This window comes from Ursus maritimus, unplaced genomic scaffold (assembly GCF_017311325.1).
Source record: "Ursus maritimus isolate PB19 unplaced genomic scaffold, ASM1731132v1 scaffold_2, whole genome shotgun sequence".
Taxonomy (NCBI): Eukaryota; Metazoa; Chordata; class Mammalia; order Carnivora; family Ursidae; genus Ursus; species Ursus maritimus.
The window spans coordinates 17720483-17744987 of NW_024424452.1; the positions used below are offsets into that span (position 1 = coordinate 17720483).

The 24505-nt window shown below is 43.0% G+C and overlaps 2 protein-coding genes across 2 annotated transcripts in view; one reads left to right on the forward strand and one right to left on the reverse strand.

Moving 5' to 3' along the window:
• XPO6 (exportin 6) overlaps window positions 1–24505 on the forward strand; it is a 99979-nt gene that overhangs the window by 16318 nt on the left and 59156 nt on the right. The window contains 5 exon segments of the mRNA XM_008685216.2: window positions 12091–12181; window positions 15275–15387; window positions 16159–16356; window positions 22608–22642; window positions 22644–22735. Of these exon segments, the coding sequence (XP_008683438.1) occupies window positions 12091–12181; window positions 15275–15387; window positions 16159–16356; window positions 22608–22642; window positions 22644–22735 (529 nt within the window).
• Window positions 18732–19656, reverse strand: LOC121103703 (60S ribosomal protein L38-like). Its single transcript, XM_040634607.1, has 2 exons — window positions 19633–19656; window positions 18732–19065 (listed from the first exon to the last, which is right to left on the reverse strand). Exons 1-2 carry the CDS (start codon window positions 19654–19656, stop codon window positions 18775–18777), a joined length of 315 nt encoding a protein of 104 aa, XP_040490541.1. The 3' UTR covers window positions 18732–18774.

Here is a 24505-nt window from a genome sequence, read left to right on the forward strand (position 1 = left end):
GCTAGATTCCCAGAAGGACCCAAGGGTATGAAGATTTTTTAATAAACCTTTTATTTTAAAATAGTTTTAGATTTAGTATGAATATTTTTATGGTACGTCATCAATTTGTTTTCCAGAAAGTTTATACCAGTTTATTCTTCCCACCAGCTGTAGATAATACACCCCTCAGCATTGGGTAGTCTTAAGAAAATTGTTGTAAATTTAATAGGTTGAAAAAATGGCTTCATTGTTCCATAATATCTTTCTGGGGGTGGGTAGGAAAAGTTATCACCAACTTAGATTTTACTTTTGTCGGGTTTTTTTTTTTTTTTTAAGATTTTATTTATTTATTTGACAGAGATAGAGACAGCCAGCGAGAGAGGGAACACAAACAGGAGGAGTGGGAGAGGAAGAAGCAGGCTCATAGCAGAGGAGCCTGATGTGGGGCTCGATCCCATAACTCCAGGATCACGCCCTGAGCCGAAGGCAGACGCCCAACCGCTGTGCCACCCAGGCGCCCCTTTGTCGGTTTTTTTTTTTTTCTTTTTTGCTACCTGCATCCTCTCCTATTTTTGTCTCTTTATAGGATTTATAGATCACCCTTGTAGGTTTATTTTGTTTACTTACTATTTACTTAAGCATCCTTTATACTTACTTTAATGTATTAGAAATGGTGCCTTAACATATTTCCCCCCCAGTCAAGGGTTTGTGTGTGTGTGTGTGTGTGTGTGTGTGTGTTAAGATAAACATAAAATTTACCATTTTCAGATGTACAGTTCAGTAACATCGAAGTATGTACATTCACCGGGTTGCGCCTGTGTCCTCCTTCCTGGCTTGCTGCGTATTCAGGGGCTTGTCATCTCTACCCCAGGTGGGAGCAGTATTGGAGCACATTTTCTGTGCTGTCTTCCCCTTCTCATTCTTTCCTTCCCACAGGAAGGGTGTAGCTCCTGATTTATTTATGAAGGGTGCATTGGGAAGAGCCCAACGCCATTGGCCCTTACCTCCCAGGTGTGAGGTCACTGTGTCAGAACACTGCCTAGCTCTGTCCTTGGACTTCTCTCACCTGCTTATCTTCAAGAGAAGCTTGTGTCCCGCTTGTCCTGCCTTCCTATTGTTGCTGGGCCTGGCTGGTCAGTTCAGGATGGGAAGGAAGAGGCACTGCAGCTTTGCCAGGCATGAAAAGGAGGTTGGACTTTGATCTGCACTTGATTGCTTAAGACTATGTAGCAACTGGATAGAACCTGGAAGGGAGAAAGGAAGTGCTTGTGCTCCTTCCCATCCCAACAGTCTGTAACAGGGCCTGGAGTTTTTTGCCAACATGAAATAAATGTTATTTTAACTGGTATTTAAAACGCCAGTGCTCTCTGGGAGTAATTCAGGATGAAGGTGGCATGGGTTTTACAAACTTGCTCTTGAACAGTTGCAGGTAGTAAGAGCAGCTGATGTGAAACCCTGTATGTATGAGCGGTCATGTTGGTTGGGATTTTAGATTTGCAGCCCGTGTTTATAGTGCTCTGTCAGCTTCACACTCACTCATTCCGTGATTTCATGCCCTGCAAGGTAACGCCAGCTCACTCATCATCCTCATAGCCCTGGAACTCTGTGTCCTTCTTTAAGGGGTAGAGGAGCTTGCCGGGAAAAGGCTCTGGTGGTCCTGCTCAGGGCCTTCGCTTCACCAGTAGCTGGTTGATGTTGGTCAGGATATGTGCTCTGAGCTTCGTTTTCCTTCTCTGAAGTGAGGTTGGACTTGCTGTTCTCTGGGGTTTGTATTTCTCTCCTAAGATCCTGTGTTTCTGTTTTAGGATTTCTTGATAGCATGCCTTGTGCTCAGTATCTCTTGTGTTTAATTGACTAGGCATGCAGATATAAATATTCATCCTCCTGGGAGAAGTACCTGGGAAAACGCAGCAGATGGAATTGTGGAGAGAGAGACTATTTTGAGCTCTATTACTCACTTATCTTAGAAAGTTTCTCGCAGAATAACTATTCTTACCATTTGCCTTTTTGGCTGTGTAATTAAAGCCTTCCACTGTAATATAAATAAATAAGCATGTAACTTATATGTATTTTAGCTCCTAGTGGGATATGCTTGTTGCTCAACCAGCAGATGCAAAATTTTTAATGCCTAGGCTATGTACCATCCTCTTTCAGAAACAGTGTGTGATAGTAAACCTGGCATCTGAGAGACCTGTCAGTCTCCTCTGGCCTGTTGTATCCTTGTCTCACTTTCTCTTTCCTCTGCCCAGCTAGCTTGGAGCAGTGAGGAGCAAAGTGGGAGGGCACCAATCTACCAGAAGTTTTAAAAAACTTTTTATTTGGAAATAATTCCAAGCTGACAGACAGATTGCAAGGAATGAGTAGTACCAAGAGCACTCTCATACCCTTTACCCAGCCTCCACTGTTGTTAGCATTGCCCTGTTTGCCTTACTATTTATACCTTTCCTATGTATACAGATGCACATACGTGTATGAATGTATGCACACGTAGGGTTTTTTCTGAACTATTGGAGAGGAAGTCGCCTACGTCCTGGCCCATTGACCCTATGTGGTGTATTTTCTCACAGGGATGTTCTCTTACAAAGCCGCAGTGCAGTTATCAACCTCGGTTACTGTAACGTTGATTCAGGACTTTTATCTGATCTACCGTCTGTATCCAGTTTTGTCCCTTGGCCCAGTTCTTCCTTTATAGCATTTTTTCCCCTTCAGCACAGGATCTAGCCTTAGAATCAAGTGTAGCATTTACTTGTCATGACTCTTTAATCTTCTTGAGATTTGTTTTAAATTTTTGAAACCAGTGCTCCTGTCCATCAGGAGCTCATTAGTTCTGGTTTTTATGTTTTGTCCCGTATAGTACAAGGATAGGTTTTCCCAGCATAAAACATACTGTCCTCTGTGTACAAGATGTTTCCTCTAATTGGTCCCCGGGGGGGACAGAAAATGCTGCCTCGACTTTATCACCCCCACAGGGGGACCAGTTGGACTTTCTGGCCCAGATGCCTGGCAGTTATCCTGCTCTACCTCAGCAGTAAACAGACCCCTTTTGTTCACGGAGAGACAGAGAATCTGACCCAAACCCAAGAAATACTGTGCACACTCAGGAAATCCTGGGAGGTGTGTTTTGCCATTGGTCAGCTTGACGGTAGTTTTAGACTAGAGCAGAAAAGTGCCTTTAATGATTAGAATTATACTTAGATGTGGCCGAAGTACATGTTTTAATCAGACGCTACCCTGATCATCACGCATCAGTATCTACATGATGATACTGTAGAAAGTTAGATCCATCGTCACTCCCAAAGGGCACATACTTTCAGGGTTAAGCTGTAGGCAAGACAACGAGCGGCCCTTCTGAGGCAAATGCATAACTTCAGTAGTTAGTTCCAGACATGCGTCCATGGAGTCATGGTAAGTGCATCTGCCCTGGCCTTGCTTGCCCGGAACATGGCGTGTCTCTGTTCCTTTCCTGCGGTAGAAAACATTTTTTTCCTGTAACTTCTGTTCATAATTTTTGCAGTTAATTACTTCGCTGTACATCTGGAGCCCTAGACGACCCCTCCGCTTAGCCTTGCCTCTACTTCTCTCTCACAGACTTGCTAGGGGACACCTGGACACGGGCGTGGATGTGACGGAGTCGGGAGGCTTGGCCTGCCGCTCGCTAGCTGCGTGCATGTGAGCAAGGCACTCGGCACGCTGGGTTTCAGGGCCTGCCCTTCTGAGTGCTGGACTTCCAAGGTCCGACTGGTTTCGACACAGTTTGTTTTTAGAGAAGTGAAGTGAGATTTCTGCTTAATCACGATGTGTGGTTCGTTCGTTTTCTTTTCTTTTCTTTTCTTTTCTTTTCTTTCTTTCTTTTTTTTTTTTTTTTCTTTTCCGAAGGTTAGTATCTGCCGTTTGAGACACACAGAGCAGAGACAGGAAAGTGGGGGAAGACCTGTGAACGTTGCCGTCCAGACTGGGGCTTCCTCTACAGGCTTTCCTGCTTTCTAGCGTTTTGAGCCCAGTGACATCAGAGGGGCCAGATAGATGTCACGTTGATTCCCATCAAGCCTTCCTTTAAGCTTTGTATTTCATCTCAGGCTTGTACTTGGGCCTGAGGGCCAGAGGGACTCTTTGCTCGTCTGTTTTCTTTGCCATGAAGAGAGTAGGGGAGAAAAGTGTTCTTTTGAGAGTTTGAACACCCACGATAATCCTGTTAGCTTCCCAGGAAGTTTGTATGAGATTGAATGTCTTTGCTAACGGCATCTGTTGTAACACATCAGGTCGGCTTTGCATACTTTCAGCCTTGGGCAGCAGCTGGTACAGAATCACTTTCTCAGATACCTTCTTGATATACAGGCAGGTGCAGTAATAACATTGTTCTGGGTGTGCCGCAGGAATGTTTGAATGAGACTCCGGGATGCTAGTCCTCTTTTTTTTTAGGTTTGGTGTCAAGGAGGCCATGAACCTAAGTATAGGAGGCTTGTAGGGTTTACCTCCTTGTAGGATACGTGAAATGTGGCTCCTGGAAAAGGTGCCTAAAAACTTGATAAAAGCTTCTTTGAAAAAGAGTCATTTTTTTCCCCAGCATCGATTTTGTAAAAAGGTATGCTTTATTTTATTTCTTTATAATTTTTTATTTTTTTAAAATAGGCCGCATGCCCAGCATAGAGCCCAACGTGGGGCTTGAACTCAGGACCCTGAGATCAAGACCTGAGCTGAAATCAAGAGTCAGATGCTTAATGACTGAGCCACCCAGGCGCCCTAAAGATTATGGCTTTAGAGGGGGTGTTTAGAGGCAATTAGATAAAACATAACAAATTTTAGTCAGGATTTGAGAAACCTGTCATGTAGGTGCCTTAATGGACAAAGCACCATTTATCCACCTTCAGTCTCAGTGTTTTTTAAGGTAAATTGTTAGCAGTCTCCTGGTTTTTTTGTTTTTTTTTTTTTTTTTTTTTTTTTTTTTTTTTTTTTTAATGTTCATTGAGTGCTTGTGAGCAAAGGTCATTGTGGTCAGGGGCCCTAACGGGGGAAATTTAAATAGTCACGTGTATCTTAAATCTGGAGGGATTACCAGTATTCCTGAGAAACTAAAAGTGATACTGTCTTGTTCCTTTTTCTCTCCTGAATTCAGACTAAAATATCTGAGCAGCAGTCCATGCTGGATGTGGTAGAAAGTACAGATGTGTTAGGCAGAGTCTCTTTCCAGGCACTTTATGTTCTGGTTAAGGAGAGAGGCCCAGTACCGATGAAGTGTTAACACTTACAGATGGGACTTTTGGCCCTTACTTTATTCCTGGCATTCTGTTCACTGTGTGCTTTACACAGATTATTTAATCCTTAGAACGGTCCCATGTGTTGGGTTCTCTTATCCCCAGTTGGGCACAAAAGGAAAAAAGTGACAGATTAAATAATTAGGCCGAGGTTGAGGTGCATTTGAAGTCAAACTCAAGGACCCCAAGCCCAGAGTCTGTGCTATTTCATCATGCTATGCTGAACTGACCGGAGAACAGGGCCACAGGCAAAACTGGTACTGATTACATGACAGAGACTCGAGATACAAATAAGGGAGCCATGCTGTAAACTTTTCGTTTTGTGAAAAATTTCATGAAGGTAGAACTAAGAATTGCAGAACCAGGAGCAAATGCAGGATGGGAATAGACATTTGCTTAGGAGACCACGGGCGTTCAGACTAGAGTGATGGTTTCTTGTGGTGAGTGATGGTGAATCAGGCGTGCTTTCCTTCTCCCTTCATCCTAGTAAACTTCTCTGCATTCTTCAAAACCCAAGATAATGTTATCTCCTCTGCGAAGCTGTCCTTCTGTCCCTCAGACAGAGTTAGTTCCCTTTGGGCTCCTGAAGCCATTTTTACATCTGTCACTACTAAACGATGTAAACCATCATATTCTCCTTTTTTGTTTTAGGCTCTTCCCGTCTCTCCCTCAGGCTACCTCCAGTTCCTTGAAGTCGGGGATGGTCTTACTCATCTTTATATCTCTGGGCTTAATGCAGTCAGTTACTTAGTGGCATTGAGCTTATTTGTTTGTCGAATGAATGGCTGAGTTTCTCAGTCCAGATTCAAAGGTTCTTTAAAGCTAGATTTAGAATAATTGGGGAAGAGAATCAATATTTAGAAGAATTTATCTGGCGCTGAGGCACAGATTCGATTGGAATTGGGGAAGCTGACATCAAGGCGACCAGGTTAAGAGAAGTTATAGTAGTTTTGGCAGAAGGGCATTAGGGCCTAGTAGAAGTAGTGGTGAGGGAAAAGGTACAAATCTAAAAGACAGTGTAAAGCAGGAACCAGCCAGCCTGATGATCTTAGTTGTGGGCATAGAAGATACAAGGAAGAGTCAAAGAAGATTTCAGATTACATGATCGTTTCCCTTTCAGGTTTTTCTTGTCATTTATTAGGTGATTATGGGTGTTGGTTGACTTCGTTGTTCCTTAATAAATGAGCCAGTAGTAGATAGGTCTCTGAACTGCTGAACCATGAGCAGTGCAATAAAAGGAGCAGATAAAGTCAGAGCAGGCCCAGCTGAAAGCTCCTCCACTTTACAGATTTTAACTCTTTCTGGAACAGAAAACTTTGGTTTATTTTAGATACACACATGGCTCTCTGAGAGTATCTTCTGACCCAGGTTATTTTTGATTCCTGCCCCAGGGTTTTAATTTGCTGCTGTGGTAAGCCAAGGAACTCTTGGGGAAGCGTACATAGGCTTTTGGGCTTGTAATCCTTTGTGTTGTCACCCTCCCAGCTCTGGAAACAAATAGGTGATGGCTCCCGGCAGTCCAGGAGTCTCCCACTCAGACGTGACTTGCAGGACCCCAATTGCTCTCAGTAGTTGTGTTAATACAGGAAAAAACAGAACTTCTAAATTTAGTATCTGAAAATACCAACCTGAATGCTAAAAATAAGTATATTAGTTTTTTAAATGGTGCATGTGTATTTACAGAACAGTGCTCAAATCATAATGTAAAGATCATCCTTGTGTGCCTAACACTCAGATCAAGAAAATAGAATATTACTAGTATCTCAGAATCCCTCTTCCCCAAAGGTAACCACCATTGTGATTATAACACACCATAGGTTCATTGTGCTTGTTTTTAAAATGACCATGTAGTGAATCAGGAAGGATGTGTTCTGGCTTCTTTTACTCAGCGTTGTGTTTGTGAGATTCATCCATGTTGTTGCAGGGAACAACATTTATTCATTCTTGTTGTCTTATAATATTCTGCTGAATAAACCGCTATTTATCCATTCCACTGGATGGTCATTTGGGTTCTTTTGACTTTTTTGGATATTATGAATAATGATGCTGTGGACCTTTATGTACTTTTTTTTTGGTATGCACAGATTTCTGTTGGAGTTATCAAGGAGTAGAATTGCAGGATCATAAGGTATGCATGTGTTCAGCTGCCACTGGTTTTCTTCTTTAAAATTATTTTGTTTTAAATTCCAGTATAGTTAACATACAGAGTCACATTAGTTTCAGATGTACAATGTAGTGATTCAGCACTTCCATACATCACCCTGTGCCATGATGACAGGTGCACTCCTTAATCCCCATCGCCTATTTTACCCATTCCCTCATCCACCTCCCCTCTGGTAGCCATCAGATTGTTCTCTGTAATTAAGATTCTGTTTTTTGGTTTGTCTCTCTTTTTTTCCCTTCGCTCATTTTTGTTTGTCTTAATTCCACATATGAGAGAAATCATACGGTATTTGTCTTTCTCTGACTGACTTACTTCACTTAGCATAATATTCTTTAGCTCTATCCATGTTGTTGCAGATGGCAAGATTTCATTCTTTTTTATGGCTCAATAATATTCCATTGTGTGTGTGTGTGTCTGTGTGTGTATATATATATACTACAACTTATTTATTCATTCATCTATCGATGGATACTTGGGCTGCTTCCATAATTTGGCTATTGTAAATAATGCTGCTATAAACATAGGGGTGCATGTATCCCTTTGAATCAGTGTTTTTATATTTTTTGGGTAAATACCCAGTAGTGTGATTATTGGACATAGGGTAGGTCTATTTTTAACTTTATTTATTTATTTAATTTTTAACTTTTTGAGGAACCTCCATACTGTTTTCCAAAGTGGCTGCACCAGTTTGCATTCCCACCAACAGTGCACGGGGATTCCTTTTTCTCTACATCCTTGCCAACACATTTTGTTCTTGTGCTGTTGGTTTTAGCCATTTTACAGGTGTGAGGTGATATCTCGTTGTAGTTTTGATTTGCATTTCCCTGATGATGAGTGATGATGAGCATCTTTTCATATGTCTGTTGGCCATCTGTGTGTCTTCTTTGGGGAAATGACTGTTCATGTCTTCTGCCCATTTTTAAATTGGATTGTTTGCTTTTTCGGTGTTGTATATTCTTTATATATTGTGGATACTAACGCTTTATCGGATATGTCATTTGCATATGTCTTCTCCCATTCAGCCAAATGGTTTTCTAAAGTGGTTATACCAGTGCATGCTCCCACCAGCAGCACTGTGTGCGTGTTCCAGTTGCTCAATATCCTTACCAACACTTGTTATTGCCTTTTTAATTGTAGCCATTTTGGTGGATGTGTAGTGCCATCTTGTTTTTAATTTGCATTTTTCTGACCACTTAAGAGGTTGAGCACTTATTTTCTGTATAGGCTTTTTGAATACCTTCTTACAATGAACTGTTTGCCGTCAAAAAAATTGAGTCATTTGTGTTTCCTCTAAGTCCTCTTGTTAGTTAACCTATGTTGGAAATATCTTTCCCCATTTTGGGGCTTTCTTTTGAACTCTCTTCATTGTGCCATTTGATGAGTGTTCTGATTTATCAGTCTTTTCCTTTATGTTTAGTGCTTTTATGTGTCTTATTTAAGAAATTTTTTCTATACCCCAAGGTCATGAAGGTGTTCTATATTATCTTTTAGAAGCTTTATTATTTTATCACATTTTATATCTGCAATCCAACTGGAATATTTTCATGTGAATGTGTCTTACTTGGTTTTAATTTAATCTTCTCTTGCCTTCATTCTTCAAGATCTGGATCTCAAATCCCAAGCACAAGCTGGCCGTCGGGTGTACTTGAATCCTGGATGTGCTTCATAAAGCAGTGCAGTGCTTGAATGGTCTTTGGGAATTGGAGCCTTCTCTTCCTACCACATCATGGCACTTGGTTTTTGTTTTATGTTCTTTGTCCCTTTATTACTGGAAAGTGTAGTCTTCACGGAATATTACCACTCCCTTACTTGCCTTTAATTCCTAAACCCACAGCAGTCTGGATTTTGGCTTCACCACCTGGTTGAAACATCTGGCAAAGGTTCCAGGAGCCTTCTTGCCAGTTCGGGTGAATTCTCCAATATCCTTTGACCATTTGAGGTCTTGAGCTTATCTTTTGTGTTTTTACATCTTTGTTCTAATTGTATGACTTCAGCAAGGCCTCAGCCTCCTTTTTGTCTCCCGTAAAACAGAGTTTCATTTTTGAATCCAGTTGGAAAAGCCTCACTAGATATGTTTGGACAAAGCCTGTAAAGCCTGAGGACATGAATCTCCAGTTTCAAAGTAGGCCTGACCACTTCTCTTTTTTTTTGTTTGTTTTGGATTGTTTTCATTTGGTATTTAAGACCAAATACAAATGATAGCAGCCATAACTATGAATTAGATAATTCTTTAGAGTTTACATAGCAGCTTTACATGGGTCACTGTGAGGTAGTATTAGTACTTACTACAGTTATAGAAGTGATTGAAAATGTGAACAGCGTGCTATTTTGTTGGGAAACACCTGGCGATACTACTGAGTTAGGTTTTGGAGTTTCCTTTTCCATGTAACCATCATTTGGTGGAGAGCATCCAATCTGTGATCCTTGTGCATACTTTCGTCTTTCTGCTTTTCTGCTGGAGTGCTTCTTGGGTTGGAGCAGGGGAGGGGTGCATGGGATTGGGAGTGGAGTTAGAATTGCATTCTTTGGAGAGATTGTCCTGAACTTGCCCCAGTAGCATTTAATGCATGGCTGGTAATTGTTCACAAATTTCTGCCTCAAGAACCAGTACAAAATAGACCTTGATGGTTGATTGCCTGAATGTGATGAGCTCAAGTGTTCTCTGGGATCTGCTCTGAAATGTTTCACTACAAGAAAAAGTTGTGGAGCAGGTGGGACTTGAAAATGTGTCCTTAGTTTTCAGGGACCCATTTTGGCTCCAGAAGAACTACTGATTTATTTTAACTAAATAGCTGACTTAAGTTCAACAGATATCTCTTAATTTATGTTAATTTTTATTTTTTGTCAGTAAATTACTTGTGAGATTTTCCTTTCATTCTTTCAGATCTTTCCAGAAACTTTTTTTAAAACAGCAAATCCTTTTTTCAAATGAAATGTGTATCCCAAGTTGATTTATGAACAGACCAAAGCATTCTTTATTTATATCAATTCATTTTAGGAATTTGAATTTTCAGCATTTACTTAGAAAGGGAGAACGGTGAGGGTGTTTTGATCAACACAAAAACTTGAAATAGGTGAAAAAGATTGCAGGCTTCTTTTAGCCTGACATTTCAGTTATTTCTCCATTTGAAAAAATGTGTAGTGTTTTTTTTTTTTTTTTTTTTTTTAAGTAGGCTCCATGCCCAACATGGGGCTCGAACTCACGACCCTGAGATCAAGAGTTTTGCGCTCTACCGACTGAGCCAGCCAGGCACCCCAAAATTTGTAGTTTTTAATAAAACTGTTTAACTTGGAATCCAAGGATATTTTTCAGTTGAACCGATAACATTGGTTTGAAAAAAGAGTAAGATTCGAGGGCTAATCTTGATCATAAAAATAAAATTCAGGTAACTCCCAAGTGCTAAAACTATTGTATAGTAATTCATCCCTCAGCATGTCATTGTGAGTTGTCATGGCCCAGCCGTTCACATATGACTGCAGCATGGGAGGGACAGCCGTGCGTGGCACTGTTTGAATGCGGCCCTCGTGTGCTCTGCACCATGCTAGTTGATGTCAATGGGCTGGTGCAAGCCTGACTCCGCCTCTATAATTAGTTATCAGTCCTAAGAAGTGCGTGTTTATCCACAGAGATGGGCCAGGTTCCTCGGTGTTTGAAGTCAGTTACCAAGTGGAGGCCTCCAGTAATATTACAGTTTGATACGTATATTGGAGTGTGGACTCGTTTTAAAATGCAGTTTTTATAGTCTGCTCTCACTGTAGGGGCAATGGAGAGGATGTGGAGAAGGGAGGAGGGGGGAGGTGGGGAGACTGGAATTAAAAGATAATTAAGAAGTCAGAACTGCTCTTGGCTCTTGATTATCCCTGGGTAGATAATGCCAGTGAGTATTCAGAAATGGTCTAGGAATGCTTACTTTCCTGCAGACGGGTGCATGAAGGAGTGTGGACTCCAACTCATTGCTTCAGGTGACGTCTCCTACGTGAGTGGGAGAAGAGTAAGTGGGTTTGGGGCTCCACATGGAAGAGGGAGAGGATGGCCATTGGGGTCGAGAGCCCCTCCTCTCATTCTCCACCTGAGCAGCTCTGCTGAGAGTCTGGCTGGCTGTGGGTCCATGGTTGGGATGTGCTCATTTTGAGTTCCTGCTCCATTTGGCTCTTAGCTGCCTTAACCTTAGTCTCTGGTGGCTGCTCATTTGAAATTGAAAGTTGTCGAAACACGTGACTCATGAAATGCCTTCAGAACGCCCACGGATCCATGCAGCACTTTGACTGCAGTTCTGAATCCAAATATGGCTACTTATTTAGACTCAGGGCAAATGTATAATGGACAGGAAGTCTATAGGGAGCCCTCACCTTCTCACCCAGTCTCTTCACTCTGCCTGTTCAGTTAGGGCCAGGGGCTGTAAATGGGCTTTTAATATATTTCTGAAGTTGTATTTTGAGTTATTTGTTCCCTTTTCCTTAGCATAAATAACTGAAAATCGATTGCACAGTAGCATGAATTTATAGAGTATACTCAAAATTTGGGTTTTGAGCCAGCTGGGAAATTCCCTTCAGTTTTTCTGAATCCCATGCATTTGAAGAATGTTGAATCAAGATGTTTGAGGAAGTAAATTACAAATGTGACCTGGAGGGAAGTGAGGAAAGTAGGAGATGCAATTACTGATTTTTTTCTTTTCTTTCAAATTCCTTTATTAGGCATCTGAAGAAGCCTCCCTCAGGGCATTGGAAGGTCTGATGACAGAATTTTTCCATGATTGTACAACCAATGAAAGAAAACGTGAGATAGGTAAGTGTTGAGTCGTCAAGAGTCACTTAAGACAAAAAGGAGGAAGGAGTTTGTTGCCTGGGCTGATCAAGCCTGCTTGTATCCCCCTGGAATTCTTGCTCTTTTTGCTCTCGTTTTGTTGGTTGTTGGCGTCTGCAAATCTAGCTGTGCAAGGGCTGTGGTCCATGGGGCCCGCTATCATCCAGAGTGATGGATTTTCTTTCCTTTGACCGGGTGTGGAAAACCCCTCCCGCAGCTTTGTTAATTTCAGCAATGTTGAACTTATATAAAAGAAGCCTGTGACTATTAACTTAAAAAAAAAAACCTCATGAAAGTGTCAAAACGACATGGTTTCGGCGTGTGGAAGTCTCATCCAAACCCTATTTCATGCCCGTAGGTCCTTTAACTGGTATTCCCTTTGGGGGTTTCTTGCTTCTTTTTCCTTATCTCTACTATTATCTCTCCCATTCTGCAAGTTTTGATGAATAAAGGCTTTAAACAACACAGAGATGTAGATATAATTAGTTTGGGTCTTCTGGGAACCTCAGCACTTTGTCCAACTTCCTTTTGAATTTCATACTCATTTACGTGAACAGTATTCATGCAAGCATACTGTAAACTAGGATGTGTATTCAGGGGTCAGATCTCTTCCTCCGAGACATGTTGCACTGTGTTCCTGGAGTAATCTTCTTTTCCGTCTGAGTCCTCACTTAACCCCTGAACTTCAAAACGAAAAATGTTTTCTTCTCTATCCCAACCTAAAGGCTTTTCCCCTCTGAGGTCTGACTGCTCTGCAGCGACCTCTGTAGAGGCCTTTTCTGTCTCTAGGACTTGGGAGGCCCATTTCTCTGTCCCACTTGGCTTCTCTAAGTCATATTGGCCAGTCGAGTGTTGTGTGATTCCTGCCTTTGGTCCAGAGCTGGACTGGAGTCTGGGTTTCCAGGTGGCCAGTAGACCTTTGGCTGTAGCCCATTTTCTCTTGTATTCTTTGAACATCACATCAGCTCCTGGTAGCTGTGAATTTCTTACTTTTTTTTTTTTTTTTTTAACTTTTAAAGTTGGTGGTCTCTTTTAGGCCTGCCCTGTGCATCCGTTCTTTTCTGAGGGAGTATATGTAGAGAACTAGAATATTTGTAAACGGGGGAGCGCTGACAGAAGCTGAACCCAATAGATAATTAGGCATCTGGCTTAGAAGATCCATTCTGCTTGCTTCCCTAGATTCTTTTATTACTCAGTTGGGCTGACCCTTCTGCCTCCAGGGTAATCTCCTTGTTAGTTTTATGCTACCAAAGTACCTTATACTTAAGTAAAAATACCACTGGTGATTTTTACCAAAGCAGGTGAGGGATTTGTCCCTTACATCAGTCTGCTACATCCCAATGCTATTATCTTTGAAGTCCTATTTTTAGCTTATTAATTGAAATGCTTTTAGTTTTTCTCTTAATTTTTTGGTTTGCAAAGCAAATATTGCTCACTTTCAGTGTTCATGAATTAAAAGTGGAACCTCTGAACTAAAATCGTATTCTAATCTGACTTTAAAATAGCGTTAAATAGGGGCGCCTGGGTGGCTCGGTCGTTAAGCATCTGCCTTTGGCCCAGGGCGTGATCCCCGGGGTCCTGGGATCGAACCTCACATCGGGCTCCCTGCTCTGCTGGGAGCCTGCTTCTTCCTCTTCCACTCCCCCTGCATGCGTTCCCTCTCTCGCTGACTGTCTCTCTCTCTCTGTCAAATAAATAAATAAAATCTTTAAAAAAATGAAAATAAAAATAAAATAGCGTTAAATAACCAGATACTACAAATGCTAATTTAAATGCAGGCTAAGGGGGATCCCTGGGGGCTTGGTTCTATATGGTGGGTGTGCCTTAATTCGGTTCTCTTTGTACCAGTCTTTGGAGCTTTGTCTGAGTGTGTGGGCTAGCACCACTTGTTTCTTTTTTGATGTCTTAGGATAAACTGAAGGCTTTCCTAGTGAGGTGGGAGAAAGGAAGGAGGCCTTTTATTACAGGGGCTCCACCCACCCTCCACCAAAGGTGTATTATTAGTGCTCTAGAGAGAGTTGTTTGCAGGGAACCTTAGGGACAGTGGGGGTCATTTTCCTAGTGGAGAAAGCCAAAGCCTCAAAGAGAAGCAGTAATCACCTGGAATGAGACTCTGAGTGAGCGGCAAAGTCTCCAGCCCAGAGTTGCTCATTTCCGGTCAGAGCTAATTCTCTGGTTCGACTCCCACTCTGGGATTCTTACAGACTTTTACTTAGTTGAAAGATGAGGCCATCAGCTTCCTTGTGTGGGATTTTCAGTGAGGATGTAGAGTACTAGGAGCAGTGATTTTAGGATTAGAACGGGCTGCTGTACTTTTCCTTTTCTAGGTACTTCCTAGAATCTGTTGGGGTTGTTGACCTTTATTTATCTTTTTATTCTTTAAAGTTTTTTATTTTTAAATTAATTATTTTTTTACCCTTTTAAATTTATGGTTTTTTTTTGTTTTGTTTCGTTTTTTTAAAGATTTTATTTATTTATTTGACAGAGAGAGAGACAGCCAGCGAGAGAGGGAACACAAGCAGGGGGAGTGGGAGAGGACGAAGCAGGCTCCCAGCAGAGGAGCCTGATGTGGGGCTCGATCCCAAAGCCCTGGGATCACGCCCTGAGCCAAAGGCAGACGCTTAAGGACTGAGCCACCCGGGCGCCCCGGGAGAGACAGAATCTTAAGCAGGCTCCATGCCCAGCTCAGAGCCTGACGTGGGGCTCGATCTCACAACGCTGAGATCATGACCTGAGCCGAAATAAAGAGCTGGGTGCCTAACCGTCTGAGCCACCAGGCGCCCCAGGTTAAATAAGAACTTTAACAATGAAAGTTTCTCTGCCTAAACAGGTGCCCATAAGCTGTTAGACTGTAGATGGCTGAACACACCATGCTAATGGTCACCTTAGAGTCAGAAAAATGTTATATGGTCTGTCCTTTCTATTTCAAAGACGTGCCGGATTTTTCTAGTTGGTTTTGGCGTCAGTCACATGATATGGAGAGATGTGTGTTTAAAAAGCTAATGAGACAGCCCAGCCTTGTGTCGATTTCATGTCTTTTCATAGCCTTCTTTTGTTGCCATTTAACTTTTCCAGAGGAGCTTCTTGATAACTTTGCCCAACAGATAGGAGCCTGGAGACTCTGCCTGTACTTCCTCTCCAGCACCAGGAATGACTATGTCATGATGTATAGTTTAACGGTGTTTGAGGTAAGCTGTCAGATGACTTTCTACTGTTTGGAAAAGTATTATGTGGTCACAGTGCTGGGTCGTTGGCACTGGCCTTTAGCGTCAGTGTGCAGACGGCTGGGAAAGAGTGGTGGCTCAGCTCAGGGGCTTCCTCCCACACACTGCCTCTGTCAGGATGTTTGCTGTTCTGGGGCACCTTTCCATCTTTGACCCCAGAAAGGTGAGATGGGGCTGCGTCGGTAGGTAGGTTGTTTGTGGTAACATGTAACTTTTCCTTCCATGTTATCATTTAAAAGAGAAAGATAATGAAAGAAAAACAGTTTGGGAGGAGAGATGGTACCCGTAATACCGTTATCTGAACCACAAACATTTTCATTTGTTTCAGCTCTCTTCCAATTTTTGTCTTTCTATGCACATCTTTTTTTTTTTAACCTAATTATAATCATACTGCTCATGCCACTAAATGGTTATACCATTATTCACCAAGCTGTCCTCCTATTTTTGAACATTAAAGTAGTTTTTGTCATTTTTTGGTGGCCATTAGAGACAGTGGTGTAATAGAAAGTTTTGCACAAGTAGCCTTTTGTTTCTGTGAAATTATTTAGCAGATCTTTCCAGGAATGAGATTGTATTATAGGTTAAATATTCCTAGTACTCTTATTGCCGAATTGCCCTAAATCTTTGTTTAAAAGCAGGGTTTTTTGTTTGAGATGATACAGCTAACTATTGGATGAAAACCAGTTATTTTTGTGTATAGATGGTTAACTTAAAAGATGTATATTTGTGTTTCAGAATCTGATCAATAAAATGTGGCTTGGGGTCCCATCTCAAGATAAGATGGAAATCCGGAGCTGCCTGCCCAAACTCCTTTTGGCTCACCACAAAACCTTACCTTACTTTATCCGGAACAAGCTCTGCAAAGTTATTGTTGATATTGGCCGTCAAGATTGGCCCATGTTCTACCATGACTTTTTTACGAACATTTTACAGGTAAGGATATACCTAAGGAAATATCTCATAAATTGTTTGTTTGTAGAAGTGATTATTTCCTTGTCTTGAAGAGGAGTTTTAAGATTAGCATTTTGGAACCGTAGTAGCGAGTTCATTGTAGGATGAATGATCTCATTCGCTTAACTTTGCGTCCTTGAGACATGTTGTACCTTTGTGCAGTGGCGAAAGAGGGTGAAAACCCAATCGCTTTGTTAACCTCTTGTGAAATTTTGTTCAGCAAAGATTTGAAAACCTGTTAGGTACTGTGCCAGGTGTGGGGGTACAAGGGTGAGGCCTTCAGTAGTTATAATTTGGTGGGGGGCTAGCTGTGCAAACAGTAATTATCCAGCACTGTGGTAATTACTGTGTGGAAGTGTGTGGAGTGCCATGGTGGCATAGCATTTGGCCTTCGGGAACTGAGGTATTTTCAGCGTGGTTGGGTGCTGGAGTAAGTGGCCGGGTTGATGGGCCGGGGCCAGGCCAGGAAGGGCCCTGCTCTTGCAGGGGGCTTTGATTTGTAATTCATAGTCCTTCCTTGGGAGCTAATGAAAAGTATGTAGAGGGGAGAACACATGGCCACGTTTTTGTGTTGGAAAGACAGCTCTGGAACAGTAGGGGGTCTAGATTGCAGAGGGGCAAGGCTGGAGCCCTGTGTGAGCAAGACAGGGAGGATGTGGCCCGGAGGCCTTTCTGTTGGGTGGAGATGGGGCATTTAGGAGACCCAGTCAAGGGGCTTTGGTCAGTGACGGGGTAGTAGGGCTGAGGGAAGGGAAGTTTCTGGCTTAGATAGCCAATTTTCCAGGCCAGTGTTGAAGGAAGAAGAAATGGATTTGGGTAGAAGATGGGGAATTCAGTTTGGCAGAAAACGCATTCAAGATTTGTGTGTTCTTCTGTGGATATCTAGCGAGACATTGAGAGCTGTGGATCTGGGGCTCAGGAAAGAGATCTGGCCACAGGTCAGGATTTGGAAGTCATCAGAGTAAATGTGGGACCTAAAAGCCAGGCAGGAGATGCTGTTGTTCATTTGAATCCTATGATGAAGTTGGAAACATTTTCATATTATTGAGATAGTTGTGGGTATGCAGGAAATGGGTATTATGTACAGTTTATAGGAATAAAATTCTCTGAAAATTAGTGTTTCAGTGACTATAGGTTCAGGATTTTCTAGAACAATACCATTTTTAACATTCTGTCTGCTCTCTCTACGAAGCATTTGAATGATGGGGCAGCCAAGAAACAATATAGCATCCTTATTGCTTCTCTCAAATTGCCTCAAACTGGCACAAAAATTCTTCATTCAATTTTTTTTTTTTTTTGGTTCTGTATAGTGATCCATTTATCTGGAGATTTATTGGATTGATACTGCAACAGAGATTAATTCATTTATTCAGTAAGGTATTTGTTGAATACCAGCCATGTGCTAACTAAACATCTGGTGGGGATAAAGTCATGAAACAAAAACGGTGTCTCTACCTTCATGGAGGTTATAATCTCAGGGGGCAGACATCCATAAACAATAAGCAAATAAGCTTACAGGCAGTTATAAGTATGACGAAGAAGATTAAATCCAGGGTAAGGAGAATGTCAGGGGGTGTTATGTAGATGGGATGATGATAGAAGGCTTTTGAGGAGCAGCCATTTGAGCAGAAACCTAGGTGGAAGTGATGGAGTGAGCCATGTGGATATCTAGGGGAACAGCATTTGAGGCAGAGGAAATAGCAGGTGCAAAGACCCTGAGGAATGGCAAGGAGGCTAGCAAACTTAAAGTGGTAGGACATGAGGTGAGAGGTTTTGCTGGCTCTCTCTGATACATTTGCCTTCACTCCAAGATGAGGACAGTTGTTATAACTCTCCATCACCTCCCTAGAGGGGGAATGCATTCCTAGGTGGGTTAGTGAGTGGCATGTCCTGTGAGAAGAAGCAGTGGAACGTGAGCCGCAGATGCATGGTCCCAGCAGCCGCAGGCGAGGAGGAGCCATGTTTCCACCCAGCTGGGATCACTTCCTTTGATGGAGAACAGGCATTTCTTGTCTATCCTTGAAGTGTAATTACTAGTAACAAATGACAATTTGAAAGAGCATTTTTAGGTGACATGCTCATGGAAGTTTAAAAAGGCTAGTTTTCTTCCTCTGTTCACCACTTCCCTCTTTCTACCCTTCAAAAGTGACTCTGGCTTACCTCATGCAACCTTTGTGACTTTGAAACACCCCATAGTGGAAAGAGCACTGGAGAGAGCATGCGGGTTTGGGGTCTGTGTCCATTTTTGTCACAAATCATCTTTGATTTTAGCAACTCCTGCCCCTTTGGGAGCCTCTATTTCCTTCTTCGTGAAACAAGAGGATTGGACGAAGTGATTTTTTTTTTTTTTTTTTTTAGAATTTTTAAAACTTTAATATAGTTCAGATCGGCGGGCCAGGTTCATTTCAGTTCCTTCCCTGCCAAACCCGGGGGCAGGGACTGCTTCAGTTTCTCTGCCTTCTCCTTGTCCGTGATGACCAAGGTGTAAAGGTATCTGCTGCACCAAACTTTAAACTTCACGTTGTCCTTGTTTTTCTTGATCTTGACGGATTTGGCGTCCTTTCGTCTGGCCGTGAGCAGAAAGTCCTTGATTTCCTCGATTTTGCGAGGGGCACAGTGGAGCACGCGGCCGGCACAGCAAGCGGCAAGAAGGGAGGACGGGAAAAAAAGGATGAAGTGATCTTTAAAATCCTTTCAGTCGTTCTCTCCTTCTCATTTATCCATGAGAACCAGTCGATGGCATGAAAGCCATGTCAAGAGTAATGGTGCTCAGTTGCTGGCATTTTTTTTCTTTTTAAGATTTCATTTATTTATTTGAGAGAGAGAGCAGGAGCAGGGGGAAGGGGCAAAGGGACAAGCAGACTCCCCACTGAGCAAGGAGCCCGACATGGGGCTCGATCCCAGGCCCCTGAGATCATGACCTGAGCTGAAGTCAGATGCTTAACTGACTGAGCCACCGGGGCGCCTCCAGTTGATGACATTTCTTTTTTTTTTTTTTTAAAAGATTTTATTTATTTATTCGACAGAGATAGAGACAGCCAGCGAGAGAGGGAACACAAGCAGGGGGAGTGGGAGAGGAAGAAGCAGGCTCATAGCAGAAGAGCCCGATGTGGGGCTCGATCCCATAGCGCCGGGATCACGCCCTGAGCCGAAGGCAGATGCTTAACCGCTGTGCCACCCAGGCGCCCCAGTTGATGACATTTCTGATAATGATGATAAAGTAAACTTTTCTTTAGGTAGTGGCAAAGAAGAACAAACCAGTTCTGGAGTCAGTGTCACCATCCTACATCCTTTTTTTTTTTTTTTTAAGTAGGCTCCATGCCCACCATGGAGCTCAACTTGGGGCTTGAGCTCGTGGCCTTGAGATCAAGACCTGAGCTGAGACCAAGAGTCGCTCAACCAGCTGAGCCACCCAGGTGCCCCCATACTACGATCCTTTGAATAAACCATCTAAAAGGGTTTTTCCTGGCTCAGTTCCATCATGGCCTGCTTGCTGTCTGGGCTGCATAGTTGTTTGTTTTTGTTTTTAACCCTGTGGATGGTTGGCTGAGCGTCTATGCAATTTATGCCATTGTTGAGGTGACCACATACCAGGCCGAGGGGAGTTGATTTGGGGCCCCAGAAGGATACTTGCAGTTCTGTGTGTTGGTTATACCCTTTGTAGCCACTGGAGAAGGAAGTAGTTGAATTCGAAACTGAGTTCTGCTCCTCCTTTCCCCCAAACATAAGCCCAGACATCACACCTTTCTAGAGTCTGTTCTTCAGATTCCTGAAATCTGCTGTGCTGAATCTGGGGTCACGTTGTGCCTGGGACCAGATAATTAAGGGGCAAGCAGCACAGAAAGAATTGTCATTTCTTTTCTGATACGGTGGTGTAATAAAAATCATTGAACCTTTTCAGAAGCTCACACTAAGAACCTGAGCTTCAACCTAGAAGTGCTTATTGTCTGTTAAAATCATTGGCCAAGAATTAGCTATGTTACGAGCATAAATTATATATGTGAAGATGGTAAAGGGAAACACTATTTTACTAACAAGTCTTCTGGATACAAAGCTAGTGAGAAAAAAATATTTGATCCGGCTGTTCTTTCAGGTAAAGAATAACTTTCACTTTCAGTTGGCTTTTTGCCTGGCCGTCTCCCCTTCTTCCAAATGAGAGAAAGGAGGGCTTTCTGCTGCTTTTTCCATAGTGTAGGGATTTTTTACTTCTGGGAGCATAGAGCATTTCCTATCTACGGGAAAATGAATTGCCAGATGGAATATTTGGTAATATGAGGCATTCCCAGCTGAGAGAGTAAGAATGAGGGCTTTGGGAGAAAATAGAGACAAAAGAGGTAGAGGAGAAAAACAGAAGTGCAAGGGGGTTGTGGTGGGGGAGTGAAATAATGGAACTCTTATTTATTTATTTATTTATTTTTTTCAAATTTTTATTTAAATTCTAGTTCATGAACATACCATACCGTACAGTATTGGTTTCAGGAGTAGAATTCAGTGGTTTATTACTTTAATACAACACCCAGTGCTCATCCCAACAAGCGCCCTCCTTCTTAACGCCCATCACCCTGAAGTATGGATTGATAACCCACAGGCCTCCGGATGGAAGGAGATGCTTATGAAGGGTCATTTCTTTATTCTGTAAAGAAAGGTCACTGCAGGGATTTCTTTTTCCTCCCCTCCTGCATTTTCTCAAGTTGTTAGAAGTAGCCCAGACTTGTACAGAATGAAAGAGAAAGCTTGTGGAGGATGTATTTGAAGTTGTAATCTTCAAGAGAATTGATGTAATAGCATTTTCAGCACGCCACTCAGGGCTGCTGTTTTTACATCATGCTGCTCCTGAGGGCAGTTGAATTTATCCTGAGTTCCTACTGTTGAAGGCATTTCCTGTTCTTTGGGATGAGCTTTGCCTTCGTCTGCAGTGGGGAGAGCGGTTTTCAAGGGAATGGCAAGTGCTCTGTGCTGCTTGAAGTGGAGAAGAGGTGTTCTATTCGACAGCAGTTCCTGGTGCCCTCCTCCTCCCTCATTTTGAGACTGAATAAACAAACAGCTTCTTATTATTTAAAAAGATTTTATTTATTTATTTGGGAGAGAGAGAGAGAGCACACAAGCAGGGGGAGCCACAGAGGGAGAGGGAGAAGCAAGCTTCCCACCATGCAGGGAGCCCAATGTGGGGCTTGATCCCAGGACCCTGGGACCATGACCTGAGCTGAAGGCAGGCGTTTAACGACTGAGCCACCCAGACGCCCCCAAACAACTTATTATTATGATTAAAGAAGATGGTCAAGTATTCCTTCAGTTGTGTGCCCTGTAACAGATCATAGCCTATAAGTGAACAGAATTTTAGTGGCAACTTGCTTTTACCGTTTCTGGAAACCAAAAAATGAATAGTAAGTAATGCTTTGGATTTCTGAAGTTGATTAGAAAGATCTAAATAGGGTTATGCTGTTGAAGGTGTACCTTTTTCTGTCTCTTGCTTAAGGCAACTATTACAGCATAGTGGATATTGCAGGTGATAGAGAACTAAAGTTCGCTGTGTAGGTATTTGCAAAATCCTGACCGTAGTTGATGATGAAGTCATGGATGAATGACGTGTATGCATGTTTCTGCTCTGCCACATGTTTAATCTTGAACTTTCATGAAGCATGCAACGCTTAGAAATGTAGAATTGGGGGCGCCTGGGTGGCACCACGGTTAAGCGTCTGCCTTCGGCTCAGGGCGTGATCCTGGCGTTATGGGATCGAGCCCCACATCAGGCTCCTCCGCTAGGAGCCTGCTTCTTCCTCTCCCACTCCCCCTGCTTGTGTTCCCTTTCTTGCTGGCTGTCTCTATCTCTGTCGAATAAATAAATAAAATCTTTAAAAAAAAAAAAAAAAAAAGAAATGTAGAATTGATTTAACACCCAAATGTTGGAAAGATATCACAAATTGGTTCACACATTTCTCTGTCGCTAATACATCAGTCTGGGCTAAGAGACCAGGGCTCTGTTGGGAATGCGGACATGTAAAAAAATTGTCATGCTAGGTGTAAAAGAGATTGTGTTCATGGTTAGAATCTCTAAGATGAGAATACACTGTGAATGGCTACAGAAGGTACCTGAATGGACTGTGAGCCCTGAGCGATGCGGCCCGTGCCTGCGAGATTCAGCGCGTGGAGGGACTTTGAGGTTTAATGTTCCTCCGCCCTCCTTGTACCTTCGTCGGTCAGACAGCCTGCTCAGAACTCTCTTTTCCCTGCAGTTGATCCAGTCCCCTGTGACAACCCCCCTCGGGCTGATGTCCCCGAGAGGACCTCAGTGTGGCTCGGAAGGAGGAGCTGCGGAAGCTGCTGCTGGACCAGGTGCAGGCCGTGCTCGGGCTGCTGACAGGTGAGCCGTGTGGCGCTGGCGCTCCGCGGTCATGAGCAGTCGTTCTAGCTGTGACTGTGACGGAGCTGAGGAACAGAGAATGTGGCACGTACTGTCTCCGGCGGGCGCGGTGTCCCGCCCGCGATAGCACCTCCAAACGTGCTTGTGACCTACTTCCTTTACTGTCTGTATGGATTGGCCCGCCCTGGAATGTTGATTAATGAGGCTGCAGGGATGTGATTGAAATGCCAAGTTCTGCATTCTCAGGAAGGTGGGTGGTAAGCACCTTATTGAAAAGGATTTGAATTTAAGATCAAGAGAAGTTGGAGGAGAGGAAGATGGGAAAGTTGCAAATGTTGTGCAGAGAAGGTTGTAGTTGTAGTTTCTTCGTCATCTTGTCTGTTTTATCAGAGCCTCATGACGGCTGGTGGGGAGTAAGAATAAACAGAAAGCAAAAGCAAACTGCAGAATGAGACAGGAAGGTGGGGCGAGAGTGGAGCGCGTTGGCCCAGGAGGGCCGGGCTGCTCAGGAGAGGGCACAGGTGCAGCCCTGGCCCCGGGACCTTTGAGGCAGTGGGGAGGGGGGGGTTGAAGGGGCGTTGCAGTGAAAAAGGCCTTTTTATTTCCAGCTCCTCTGCCTGGCTTTCTTCTTGGATATCTAGGAACTTTTTTCTTTTGTAGGGGTTACAGAGGTGCAGACTTGCAGTGGGCACTTAAAATCGGTGAAGGATGCTTGATTAAAAGTAAACTTGTCATTTGCCCCTTGGCCTCCCCCACATCCATAGGGGAAACCCACACCTCAGAGCATTTCATTCAGAGCACATTTAGTGATTCCCCCTAAGTAGAGGTTACATTTCTGCAGTCAAGGCCTGTGTCTGATACCTCTGTATCCTACTGTGCAGACATTAAAATTTTCAAAATTGGGATTCGTTCACATAGCATAAAATCTACCGTTTTACAGTGTTACAACTCGGTGGTTTTTAATATATTCATAAGGTTGCAGAACGATCATACCATCTAATTCCAGAACATTTTTCTTACCGCCCTTCACCCCCCATTGAACCTCTGGCAATTGCTGATCTGTCTCTACGGATTTTCCTATTTGGCCTTTTCATAAAAAAGAAATCATACAATGTGTGGCCTTTTGTGTCTGGCTTCTTTTTCACAGTGTGATACATCAAGGGTCATCTGTATTATAGTATTAAGTATTTTTGAAAACACAGTATTTTCAAAAGCTTTTACGATTCATCATGTTATGTGGTAGGTTCTGTAAAGAGATACAGAGAGGAATAAAACACCGTCTCTGCCTCTAGTATGGGTTACTCTAGTCCGGGAGAAAGACCGCTAAAGCCAGCGTGTTAAGAGTTACAGTAGAGGTGTGTTTTACATGCAGGCAGAACTGAGCAGACAAAACTTTCTGGGAAAGATGACAGCTGGGTGTAGCTCTGAGGGACAGATAGCAGCTGTCAGTCTGGGGGGAAGGTCAAGTTTGGAGTGGAAGGAGGAGAGCAGGTCAGAGTTTGATGTGGAAGGAGTGACGCACAGTTCAGCATCCTTGTGTGGGGGTGGGGGCAAGGGCAGCAGAGGCCTGAGGCCGGGATCGTGTGGGACGGTGCTGTTGGCTGGGTGGGGAGCATGAGCAGTAGCGGCAGGTCTGTGGGGGATGATGAATGGAGTTTGGAACATCCGAGTGGTATTGTCCGGGCGTGTCCAGTTGGACATGCAATGGAGAGAGGGATGCTTAAATACTGATGTTTGATCGGAGATACGAGATCATTTTTCTCAATCTGA

What these genes read in the sequence shown, in the direction of transcription:
- LOC121103703 (XM_040634607.1), bottom strand. Translation starts at nt 19,656, where the DNA reads ATGGTGACACTGACTCCAGAACTG. An exon ending in TGACACTGACTCCAGAACTG is followed by an intron (nt 19,066 to 19,632) that starts GTTTGTTCTTCT and finishes AACGACTGAAAG; the next exon opens with GATTTTAAAGATCACTTCAT.